Source organism: Schistocerca nitens, chromosome 12 (genome assembly GCF_023898315.1).
Source record: "Schistocerca nitens isolate TAMUIC-IGC-003100 chromosome 12, iqSchNite1.1, whole genome shotgun sequence".
NCBI classification, from domain to species: Eukaryota; Metazoa; Arthropoda; class Insecta; order Orthoptera; family Acrididae; genus Schistocerca; species Schistocerca nitens.
In genome coordinates this window covers 22141280-22154660 of record NC_064625.1, presented here as the reverse complement: position 1 = coordinate 22154660, position 13381 = coordinate 22141280, and the positions used below count along the sequence as shown (strand labels likewise).

General features: G+C 47.3%; 1 protein-coding gene across 3 annotated transcripts in view; it reads right to left on the bottom strand.

Moving 5' to 3' along the window:
• Positions 1-9192: 9192 nt before the first annotated feature.
• LOC126215279 (epidermal growth factor-like protein) overlaps positions 9193-13381 on the bottom strand; it is a 46877-nt gene continuing 42688 nt past the window's right edge. For all 3 annotated transcript variants that reach the window (XM_049941969.1, XM_049941968.1, XM_049941967.1), the window contains exon 3: positions 9193-9599. In XM_049941969.1, the coding sequence (XP_049797926.1) occupies positions 9416-9599 (184 nt within the window). In that variant the 3' untranslated portion in view covers positions 9193-9415. The remainder of the gene's footprint in view (positions 9600-13381) is intronic.

Here is a 13381-nt window from a genome sequence, read left to right as displayed (position 1 = left end):
CGGAGCCGAAGGCCCACTCGTGTACCCTCGATGACCACATAACACAAAGTTTTACGTCTCGCCTGCGCCCGTCAACATCGGCATTGGACTGTTGATGACTGGAAACATGTTGCCTGGTCGGATGAGTGTCTTTTCAAATTATATCGCGCGGATAGATGTTGCGGGCATGAAGACAACCTTATGGATTCATGGACCCAGCATGCCAACAGGGGATTGTTCAAGTTAGTGGAGGCTGTAATGCTGTGGGGCGTGTGCAGTTGAAGTGCCATGAGACCCCTGATTTGTCTAGATACGACTCTTACAGGTGACACGTACGTAAGCATCCTGTCTGATCACCTGCATTCGTTCTTGTCCATTGTATATTCCGATGGACTGGAGAAATTCCAGCAGGACAATGCGACACCCGACACGTTCATAATTGGTACAGAGTGCCTCCCGGGACGTAGCTCTGAGTTTAAACACTCCCCATGGCCACGGAGCTCCCACGACATGAACATTACCGAGCATATCTGGGATGTTTTGCAATGTGCTGTTCAGAAGAGATCTCCACCTCCTCACACTCTTACGGATTTATGGACCGCCCTGCAGGGTTCATGGTGTCACTTGCCTCCAACACTACTTCGGACGTCAGTCGAGTCCATGCCACGTCGTGTTGCGGCACTTCTGCTGCTGAGAGGGGGGTTACAAGTTTCTTTGGCCTTTCGGTGTGTGTATATGTAGATATATACACATATCTGGACAGAAATAGGGTGTCGAAAAGGCTGCGGTAATGTACAATGTGTTCGCTGTCCTGCGGGCCAATGTGTTGTGCGGGTTGCATCGGGATGGATCCAAGGAGGTATACAACTGGCTGGACACAGCTATCAGCGGCTGCACCCCCATAGCAGTAGTTTTGTCACCATGAGTGACGGCCAGGAAGTACGCCGACTAAATATGTGGATAGAGCCATTTCTATGGTAGATTTGACCTTGAACAGTACAGTACAGTATATTTTGACTTCTGTACCCTCATCAGATGAAGTCATCTGAAAGCACACGTATTTTCTAATTATACACTACTCGTTGCCGGCCGCGGTGGTCTAGCGGTTCTGGCGTTGCAGTCCGGAACCGCGGGACTGCTACGGTCGCAGGTTCGAATCCTGCCTCGGGCATGGGTGTGTGTGATGTCCTTAGGTTAGTTAGGTTTAAGTAGTTCTAAGTTCTAGGGGACTTATGACCTAAGATGTTGAGTCCCATAGTGCTCAGAGCCATTTGAACCATACACTACTGGCCATTAAAATTGTTACACCACGAAGATGACGTGCTACAGACGCGAAATTTAACCGACAGGAAGAAGATGCTGTGATATGCAAATGATTAGCTTTTCAGAGAATTCACACAAGGTTGGCGCTGGTGGCGACACCTACAACGTGCTGACAGGAGGAAAGTTTCCAACTGATTTCTCGTACACAAACAGCAGTTGACCGGCGTTGCCTGGTGAAACGTCGTTGTGATGCCTCGTGTAAGGAGAAGAAATGCGTACCATCACGTTTCCGACTTCGATAAAGGTCGGATTGTAGGCTATCGCGATTGCGGTTTATCGTATCGCGACATTTGTGCTCGCCTTGGTCGAGATCCAATGACTGTTAGCAGAATATGGAATCGGTGGGTTCAGGAGTGTAATACGGAACGCCGTGCTGGATCCCAACGGCCGCGTATCACTAGCAGTCGAGATGACGGGCATCTTATCCGCATGGCTGTAACGGATCGTGCAGCCACATCTCGATCCCTGAGTCAACAGATGGGGACGTTTGCAAGGCAACAACCATCTGCACGAACAGTTCGACGACGTTTGCAGCAGCACGGACTATCGGCTCGGAGACCGTGGCTGTGGTTGGTTACCCCTGACGCTGCATCACAGGCAGGAGCGCCTGCGATGGTGTACTCAACGACGATCCTGGGTACACGAATGGCGAAATGTCATTTATTCGGATGAATCCAGGTTCTGTTTACAGCATCATGATGGTCGCGTCCGTGTTCGGCGACATCGCGGTGAACGCACATTGGAAGCGTGTATTCGTCATCGCCATACTGGCGTATCACCCGGTGTGATGGTATGGGGTGCCATTGGTTACACGTCTTGTTCGCATTGACGGAACTTTGCGCAGTGGACGTTACATTTCAGATGTGTTACGACCCGTGGCTCTATCCTTCATTCGATCCCTGCGAAACCCTACGTTTCAGCAGGATAAAGCACGAGCGCATGTACGGGCCTTTCTGGTTACAGAAAATGTTTGACTGCTGCCCTGGCCAACACATTCTCCAGATCTCTCACCAAATGAAAACGTCTGGTCAATAGTGGCGGACCAACTGGCCCGTCACAATACGCCAGTCACTACTCTTGATGAACTGTGGTATCGTGTTGATGCTGCATAGGCAGCTGTACCTGTACACGCCATCCGAGCTCTGTTTGACTCAATGCCCAGGCGTATTAAGGCCGTTATTACGGCCAGTGGTGGTTGTTCTGGGTACTGATTTCTCAGGATCTATGCACCCAAATTTCGTGAAAGCGTAATCACATGTCAGTTCTAGTATAATTTATTTGATCAATGAATACCCGTTTATCATCTCTATTTCCTCTTGTTGTAGCAATTTTAATGTCCAGTAGAAGTAGACTTTGCTTCTTCTGGCTCACCTGGTACTGGAAGTGAGATTGTAGCCACCAGGGGTACAAACAGCAACTGTGTCTTGCTTCCATTTCAACGCATTACAATGCCTACATTTCGCATCTGTTCTCCCTAAGATGACTAATCGATGAGTAAAATAGTCAATTAATAAATATTAACCACATGCGGCTTCACCAAAAGCCTCCCACTTTCCATATGTAAAGGCAAGACTCTATTTGTTGTACAGCCTTTACATATCGCAGTCGTTGGGAGTGTTCAAACAACTTGGAACGTGTAAGAGACGCGTGAGGCTCAGCGTCTAAAACGAGACGGGCTTTTGACTGTTATAATGCCTCTGTAGCTCTTAACGCGGCCTGACGTACTGCAACCAAGTTCCGGAGGTCATGAGACTGCACTGCAGTTTGCTGGATTCGAGTAACTTCCGCAGCTTGAGCTCTCTTAGAACTACGCGCTAAATGAGACTTACATTTGCGAGGCTTGTAGTAACTGTTTTAAATATGGTTCTCGGACTTAACGCCCGATTTTGTTATAGTATCTCCACAGACATTCTCCAGCTGTGCCAGGTGGGGTAAAAAGCAAATCATAAACCGCGCGCACAATAGCATTTGATTCGCATTGTCACGGAATCAAATATAAACACTAAGAGTCGCCGACCATCGCGCATGTGTCGCCTGCATACCACTCCCGTATATCATATTTAAAAATGTTAATAGTAAAAAAAAAAAAAAAGATAATACAACTTCCTGTAGTAGTCTACGATCCATATCTCATTTGATCGGAATTGTTCAGCGGTAGGCCGGTTGTTGTGACCGAGCGGTTCTAGGCGCTTCAGTCCGGAACCGCGCTGCTGCTACGGTCGCAAGTTCGAATCCTGCCTCGGGCATGGATGTGTGTGATGTCCTTAGGTTAGTTAGGTTTAAGTAGGGGACTGATGACCTCAGATGTTAAGTCCCATAATGCTCAGTGCCATTTGAACCATTTTTTCAGCGGTAGATTCAGGAAAACATAATAGACAGAGTTATTTTCGATTTAATAATATTGGTATTAGTGTGAAAGTATGGATTAAACACGGTATTATTGTGTAAGCATTGTTCTGATTACACTGAATCATATTAAGTTTCACACATAAGCAATAAAAGGATTTTCGCAAGTGCAATAAATTTCAAAAGTGATATAGTAAATAGTTTTATGAAAGACTAAATATTTTTCCCTAGGTCGCGTAATAGCCTTCAATCAATAAATGCAAAAAAAAAAAAAAAATGTTCAAATGTGTGTGAAATCCTATGGGACCTAACTGCTAAGGTCATCAATCCCTAAGCTTGCACACTACTTAACCTAAATTATCCTAAGGACAAACACACACACCCATGCCCGAGGGAGGACTCGAACCTCCGCGCCGGCCGAAGTGGCCGTGCGGTTAAAGGCGCTGCAGTCTGGAACCGCAAGACCGCTACGGTCGCAGGTTCGAATCCTGCCTCGGGCATGGATGTTTGTGATGTCCTTAGGTTAGTTAGGTTTAACTAGTTCTAAGTTCTAGGGGACTAATGACCACAGCAGTTGAGTCCCATAGTGCTCAGAGCCATTTGAACCATTTTGAACCTCCGCCGGGACCAGCCGCACAGTCCATGACTGCAGCGCCCCAGACCACTCGGCTAATCCCACGCGGCTCAATAAATGCATTACACACTTCGTGAAGTAGCGTACGTTCTTCGTCAGGGCACAAGCTATCTCATACCAAATTTCAATGAGATCGTTTCAGCTGGTTAGTCGCAAAAACGTAACAGACGGAGTTCATTCGCGTTTATAATACTAGTATGGAAATGTGTAGATTGAACACGTTGAGGACTGTAGAAGCATTGTATTTTAGCTGTCTACCGCGGCTGCGCTTACAGGTCAGAAAAATGAATGAGATGTGCGTACGGCTTTATTGGCCAGCAGAACCTGGTCGGTATTTTAGGACGCTTGGTGCATTTATTTCTATTTCTATTTGACACCACTGCGGCCACTTACGCACCGATGATAAAATGATAATGAGGATAACACACACACACACACACACACACACACACACACACACACACACACACAGAGAGAGAGAGAGAGAGAGAGAGGTGAGCAGAAAAAAATCCGGTTTAGCCGGGAATGGAACTAGGACCCCCTGATCGCGATTCAGCAGGCCTACCCACACGACCGACAAACGTTGACGCAAAATTGCATGTGTGTCAGAAGTTATAAGGGAAGTGTAACGCTGAGCGGCTAAAACACAACAGGCTTGTTGCTGATATTACTATGGAAGTATGGATGAAACACTTAGGGCATTGTGTATGCATTGTATTCGTTACATTATTTTTATTTTCATAAAGTACAAAAGTCAAAGAGTAAATAACTTCATCAAAGAGTAATTTGTTCCGTATTTCGCGTTATATTCTACAAATCGGCAAAAAATATTGTCCTACAGAGTTTCTAAAGTAGCCTACGTTTTTCCTCAGAGTTAAGCTATTTCCATATCTACACTCCTGGAAATTGAAATAAGAACACCGTGAATTAATTGTCCCAGGAAGGGGAAACTTTATTGACACATTCCTGGGGTCAGATACATCACATGATCACACTGACAGAACCACAGGCACATAGACACAGGCAACAGAGCATGCACAATGTCGGCACTAGTATAGTGTATATCCACCTTTCGCAGCAATGCAGGCTACTATTCTCCCATGGAGACGATCGTAGAGATGCTGGATGTAGTCCTGTGGAACGGCTTGCCATGTCATTTCCACCTGGCGCCTCAGTTGGACCAGCGTTCGTGCTGGACGTGCAGACCGCGTGAGACGACGCTTCATCCAGTCCCAAACATGCTCAATGGGGGACAGATCCGGAGATCTTGCTGGCCAGGGCAGTTGACTTACACCTTCTAGAGCACGTTGGGTGGCACGGGATACATGCGGACGTGCATTGTCCTGTTGGAACAGCAAGTTCCCCTGCCGGTCTAGGAATGGTAGAACGATGGGTTCGATGACGGTTTGGATGTACCGTGCACTATTCAGTGTCCCCTCGACGATCACCAGTGGTGTACGGCCAGTGTAGGAGATCGTTCCCTACTGTAGAATGAAGGCTTTCACGACCGGGTGACATGGCTGTTGATATACTTTTCGGGATGTGAGGTCGTGGTCCAAGAACTTTTCTGCTCCTTACGTTTCGTCCAGAACTGCGCTGGACTTCCTCAGAGGCGCTGCTCCGCTGAGTCTTGCCGACTGACTGGTCGGGTGTCTGAGAGCGACTTATATATTGTGAGAAAGGGGGCGTGGTTCAGGTGACACGTGATGAGCAGTGATAATCCGTAGCAAAGATGAGGTTGACTATCGATTACCACCTTGTCAAAGATAAAAATTATTAGCAATTTTGCAGAGCCACTGATAATCCATAGCAAAGATAAGGTTGACTATCGATTACCACCTTGTCCAAGATAAAAATTGTTAGCAATTTTGTAGAGCCACTGTCCATATATCGCTAAGTTTCATAGCCTCCTCTTTCCTATTGAAATTATCGTGATGTTTATAAATTTCGATAGCTTCTCTATATAGCCGTGGATAGTAATTTAACGTTGTAGATAAAACTTCGGTATCCGAAAACTTCACTTGGTGGTTGCCTGGTTGAAGAGCATGTTCCGCTACAGCTGACTTTTCTATTTTTCCAAGTCGACAAAGACTTTTATGCTCATTCAGTCGCGTGTTTACGCTTCTTTTGGTAGTACCAATGTAAACTTTACCGCAGGTACATGGAATTTTATACACACCACATGTCGACAGGGGAGGGCGTTTATCCTTCACAGATCGTAGTACTTGACTTATTTTCTTTGTTTATTAAAGAAGTAACAGATCGGATCGGTAAGATTTTACGAAAACATGACATAAAACCGATCTTTAAACCAACAAAGAAAATAAGTCAAGTACTACGATCTGTGAAGGATAAACGCCCTCCCCTGTCGACATGTGGTGTGTATAAAATTCCGTGTACCTGTGGTAAAGTTTACATTGGTACTACCAAAAGAAGCGTAAACACGCGACTGAAAGAGCATAAAAGTCTTTGTCGACTTGGAAAAATAGAAAAGTCAGCTGTAGCGGAACATGCTCTTCAACCAGGCAACCACCAAGTGAAGTTTTCGGATACCGAAGTTTTATCTACAACGTTAAATTACTATCCACGGCTATATAGAGAAGCTATCGAAATTTATAAACATCACGATACTTTCAATAGGAAAGAGGAGGCTATGAAACTTAGCGATATATGGACAGTGGCTCTACAAAATTGCTAACAATTTTTATCTTGGACAAGGTGGTAATCGATAGTCAACCTTATCTTTGCTATGGATTATCAGTGGCTCTGCAAAATTGCTAATAATTTTTATCTTTGACAAGGTGGTAATCGATAGTCAACCTCATCTTTGCTACGGATTATCACTGCTCATCACGTGTCACCTGAACCACGCCCCCTTTCTCACAATATATAAGTCGCTCTCAGACACCCGACCAGTCAGTCGGCAAGACTCAGCGGAGCAGCGCCTCTGAGGAAGTCCAGCGCAGTTCTGGACGAAACGTAAGGAGCAGAAAAGTTCTTGGACCACGACCTCACATCCCGAAAAGTATATCAACAGCCATCGTCCCCACACCATGATGCCGGGTGTTCGCCTTGTGTGCCTCGGTCGTATGCAGTCCTGATTGTGGCGCTCACCTGCACGGCGCCAAACACGCATACGACCATCATTGGCACCAAGGCAGAAGCGACTCTCATCGCTGAAGACGACACGTCTCCATTCGTCCCTCCATTCACGCCTGTAGCGACACCACTGGAGGCGGGCTGCACGATGTTGGGGCGTGAGCGGAAGACGGCCTAACGGTGTGCGGGACCGTAGCCCAGCTTCATGGAGACGGTTGCGAATGGTCCTCGCCGATACCCCAGGAGCAACAGTGTCCCTAATTTGCTGGGAAGTGGCGGTGCGGTCCCCTACGGCACTGCGTAGGATCCTACGGTCTTGGCGTGCATCCGTGCGTCGCTGCGGTCCGGTCCCAGGTCGACGGGCACGTGCACCTTCCGCCGACCACTGGCGACAACATCGATGTACTGTGGAGACCTCACGCCCCACGTGTTGAGCAATTCGGCGGTACGTCCACCCGGCCTCCCGCATGCCCACTATACGCCCTCGCTCAAAGTCCGTCAACTGCACATACGGTTCACGTCCACGCTGTCGCGGCATGCTACCAGTGTTAAAGACTGCGATGGAGCTCCGTATGCCACGGCAAACTGGCTGACACTGACGGCGGCGGTGCACAAATGCTGCGCAGCTAGCGCCATTCGACGGCCAACACCGCGGTTCCTGGTGTGTCCGCTGTGCCGTGCGTGTGATCATTGCTTGTACAGCCCTCTCGCAGTGTCCGGAGCAAGTATGGTGGGTCTGACACACCGGTGTCAATGTGTTCTTTTTTCCATTTCCAGGAGTGTATATCCAATTCACCTGCAACCCAACTAAGAGACACTCAACGGACCCACCGACAAGACGACTTGATTTGCACCCAACTAGTACACAAGGAACTCCAAAGCCAAAGCGTAAAAGGCGTAGCCGCCCACAACCAAGTATGCGTAAGCCGTCAAAACTACACACTCGTGTTGGGCAGCGACAACGCGGCGAGGAAAGGACGCTGCCTGAAATTACGTTAGTGGCCAGGGCAGGTAACCAGAACACTAACGGCCACAAGGCAGAAAATTCAGCTGGTGCACTTGGACTTCAAATAACCAAAGTACAGTTAAACCCCAGCGGATGGTGGCCAAACTTTCGCCATCTCGAACACTCGCTGTTGCACGCGGGAATACCCCCAACAGCCAATCATGAACACCAACGGCACAATGTGAACAGACTGGCTTCGGTAATTAAATCACCACTCAACTTTGATGTCCTGGGTCGGTAAGCCAGGAATGTTGTAGCAATCTGAACAGCTCCCACACACTCCGACACTGCGTAGAGCCCGCAGGTAGACCCGGCCCACTGTGCCATGCGGACATTTCCTGGCTGATCCACACCAACCGACCGACTGCCGCACACCGGCTAGCCGGGAACTATAAGCACCAGGTGCGAATATCGATACACACCGCTGCTGCCACACGTAGGAAGATGAAGAACCACGGCATAACCGCAATAACCGCGGGAAACCATATGCAGAGTAACAGTCGAAGTTTAAACCAACACTTAAGCCGGGGCCACCTCAGCTCACCGTCATGCATGTTCCACAGGTCCTAAACCTCTCGATCGGTTTCGACCAAACTTGGCACAAACAACCCTTATTGCCGGGGAAGAAGTGCCGTGTGGATAAGAACCAGCTAGTTGCCGTTGGGATGAGGGTGCTACAGAGGTGGACAGAGAGGACATCTACAGTGTGAGGGGGATGAGGAGATGGTGGGAGAGGGAGGAGGGAGGGGGAGACGTGTGGGCTGGTGAGGCTGTGGGTAAAGGGCTACTGAATAAACAAAAACAATTTGAGTAGTCAGTAAACTTTAATTATTCATTTACACTGAATTTCAGAGGTTTTGTTTTGTCACGCTGTAAAGCCTTTGTGTTTAACGGTGATTTGAGCTATAGTTCTGAAATGAAGCACATAAGCACACATGTCAGACCCTTGTACTCTGTTGTTTTCACCGACTTTATCGTCAGGTGCTGTAAGGCGAGAAGCCAGTGGTGAATTGGTTCACATTCCCCGTTTAGTCCCCGCCGCCCATCACACCCCAGAAGCACTTATTGGTGATGCCCATCTTCATGCCATACCCCGGCCGGCAGCGGCACATCTCAGGAGCCACGCAGTCCGCGTTGATGCAGCCGTTGCTGCACACCGGCCTGCAGCGGATGGGGGCCTTGGACCTCACTTCAATGTACGTCCTCTCGTCCCTGCAAAAAGGAAACAGTGGGTACACGTACTAAAGAGATGGACACACGTTCTCAGCATATCGCAGTCTTATGCACAGGTTTCCATGAATGAGAATAAAAGCAAAAACTGGACGTAGTTATGCAGTTGGGAACCAACGACCATTTTTCAGATTTCTGGTTCTCTGCTGCAGACTGTGATGGAATATGTGGACTACAGTCAGTTCCACAAGAAAGTGTACGCCGTTATCTGTATGAAAAAAAAAAAAACAATATTACACTGAAGGCCAACGAAACTTGTATAGGCATGCGTATTCAAATACAGAGATATGTAAACAGGCAGAATGCTGTGCTGTGGTCGGCAACTCCTATATAAACAAGTGTCTAGCGCAGTTGTTAGATCGGTTACTGCTGCTACAGGTTATCAAGATTTAAGTGAGTTTGAGCGTGGTGCTATAGTCGGGGCACGAGCGATGGGACACAGCATCTTCGAGGCAGCGACAAACTGGGGATTTTCCATTTCACGAGTATACCGTGAATATCAGGAATCCGGTAAAACATCAAATCTCCGACATTCCTGTGGCCGGGAAACATCCTGCGAGAACGGGACCAACGACGACTGAAGGGCAACCCTTCCGCAAGTTGCTGCCAATATCAATGCTGGGCCATCAACAAGTATCAGCGTGTGAATCATTCAGTGAAACATCATCGATATGGGCTTTCGGAGCCGAAGGCCCACTCGTCTATTCTTGATGACTGCACGACACAAAGCTTTACGCCTCGCCTGGGCCTTTCAACGCCGACATCGGGCTGTTGATTGGAAACATGTTGCCTGGTTGGACGAGTCTTGTGCAGGGGTATGGTGACAACCTCATGAACCCAATGACCCTGTATGTCAGCAGGGAACTTTTCAAGCTGGTGGAGGCTCTGTAACGGTGTGAGGCGTGTGCAGTTGGAGTCATATGGGACCCCTGATACGTCTAGATACGACTCTGGCAGGTGACACATACGCAAGCATCCTGTCTGATCACCTGCATCCATTCGTGTCCATTCTGCATTCGACGGACTTAGGCAATTTTACCAGGACAACGGGACACCCCACACGTCCAGAATTGCTACGGAATGGCTCCAGACACACTCTTCTGAGTTTAAACACTTCCGCTGGCCACCAACCTTCCCAGACATGAACATTATTGAGCATATCTGGAATGCCTTGCAACGTGCTGTTTAGAAGAGATCTCCACCCCCTCGTACTCTTACGGATTTATGGAGAGCCTTGCAGGATGCATGGTGTCAATTCCTCCAGCACTACTTCAGACAAGTTAGTCGAGTTCATGCCACGTCGTGCTGCGGTTCTTCTGCGTGCTTGCGGGGGCTCTCCACGTTATTAGGGAGATGTACCCGTTTCTTTGGCTCCTCCGTTTATAAATATAAGCTTACATGAAAATACATGCTATTACCAATTGTACAATCTCTAACAGTTAATCGAATCGCTGCCGTTATGTATTACAGTTTGGCACCGTTTTGACATGCTTTTCACGAAATTGCGTATTCTCGCGATTCCGATCTCCATATCGCCCTGACTTCATATGACTGCTGCCTCAAAATAAATATTGGCTCTCTCTTACGCTGCTTTTTAATATACGACCAAACATTTTCGATGGATTTGCATCAGGAGACATTGAAGGCCAATCCGTCGTGGACACCCCATGTCTTCAGAATGAGATTTTCACTCTGCAGCGGAGTGTGCGCTGATATGAAACTTCCTGGCAGATTAAAACTGTGTGCCCGACCGAGACTCGAACTCTGGACGTTTGCCTTTCGCGGGCAAGTGCTCTACCAACTGAGCAACCCAAGCACGACTCACGCCCGGTCCTCACAGCTTCACTTCTGCCAGTGTCTCGTCTCCTACCTTCCAAATTTTACAGAAGCTCTCCTGCGAACCTAGCAGAACTAGCACTCCTGAAAGAAAGAATACTGCGGAGACATGGCTTAGCCACAACCTGGGGGATGTTTCCAGAATGTCTTGACCCCATGTCTTGTTTCCACGATGTACAGAGATGGCTGCTATGTTTAGGATCATTATCCTCTTGAAGCACATAGTTTGCCTCGTTCGGACCAAATAGCTTCTTAACGGACCTCAGAAGGCATTTTTGATAAATATTGCACATGTTTTCGGCATTTCAATTGGCTGTAAGCAAGTGCGAGTAGCCATAACTGCAACCGTCGAAACGAAGCATTCATCTCTCACACCATTGTTTATCTATACGCTGTGCAAAAGCGCATGGAGTACAGATTCTTGACCACTAGTAGACATGTCTCTGCGGACGTTACATTTGAAATTATGGCTACACGTTCTTGTGGAACTGACTATACGTCTTGCACAATAGAATCAACTCTATTCCATAGCCGGCCGGAGTGACCGTGCGGTTCTAGGCGCTGCAGTCTGGAGCCAAGCGACCGCTGCGGTCGCAGGTTCGAATCCTGCCTCGGGCATGGATGTGTGTGATGTCCTTAGGTTAATTAGGTTTAATTAGTTCTAAGTTCTAGGCGACTGATGACCTCAGAAGTTAAGTCGCATAGTGCTCAGAGTCATTTGAACCATTCTATTCCATAACGTACTGTTGTCTAGAGAGGTCTGAACCAACTACCAGCTGCTGTACCCGTGTGGCAATGATTTGCAGTATCTAACCAAATCCATGTAAGAATGTCACATATTCTGCTTGTTTTCGTACTCCAGCTGAAACATAAGTACGTAAGTGGCAATTACGAAGACTGCATTTTCTTGTATGTTATTGTTTAAAAAGGCATGCTGTTGTCAGAGATGTTATCCAGAGGAACGTCCTTGGTATTTGTGTGTGTGTGGGGCAGAAAATACTGAAAGCAGTCATTTTGAGGTTAGTATAACAATGTTGCACTTTAAGCATATAATAATTATATAACATTAATCATTAACTTATATTAACATCTGTAAGCCACAAAATATTGTAGAATATAGGCCTGTGTCATTAAACACATCACTGTCATCCAACAAGCCAGAATGAAAAACATCCTCTTCAAATCCATAGAAAAATTTGGAGTACATTGCCGTTACAGAAAGAACATAGTGAACAGAAAGCATGACATACTCAATAGCAAAGGTAATTGGCTGGAACTTCGTTAAATAAAAGCAAGCAAGGGGAAACCTTATTCAGTATTTAGGAACAAGAACTTCAACTAGAATTTCGATGAAGTAAATATCCAGCGAAAGTCTGCAGGCCGCCCAGAATCTTCGCCAGGCCTAACAGTATTCTTGATACCTTTATGTTCAAATATTAAATCAAAATAATGATAATTAATTGAAACCTTCAGCTGGCGACAGGTGTAGTTGATATACCTCGATGCTGAAAATGTCTGTCCCGACCGGGACTCGGACCCGGGATCTCATGCTTACATGGCAGACGCTCTATCCATCTGAGCCACCGAGGACACAGATGAATAGCGCGACTGCAGGGACTTATCCTTTGCACGCTTCCCGTGAGACCCACATTCTCAACTGTCCACAATCTACATTCGTAATCTTCCTAACAGATATTTGCCCATCCACTCATTACTCGCGCCAACTAGGTGTGTTCTTTCGAAAGCAGTTACTATCTTCATATATAGTTAAAGGCTACCCGGCAATTGGCCTTCGTCTGTGCGAATGCGCACAGATTGCCCGAATTCTTACGGGTATCGTCACCCACTTGGCGCGAGTAATGCGTGGATGGGCAAATATCTGTTAGGAACATTACGAATGTAGATTGTGGACAGTTGAGAATGTGGGT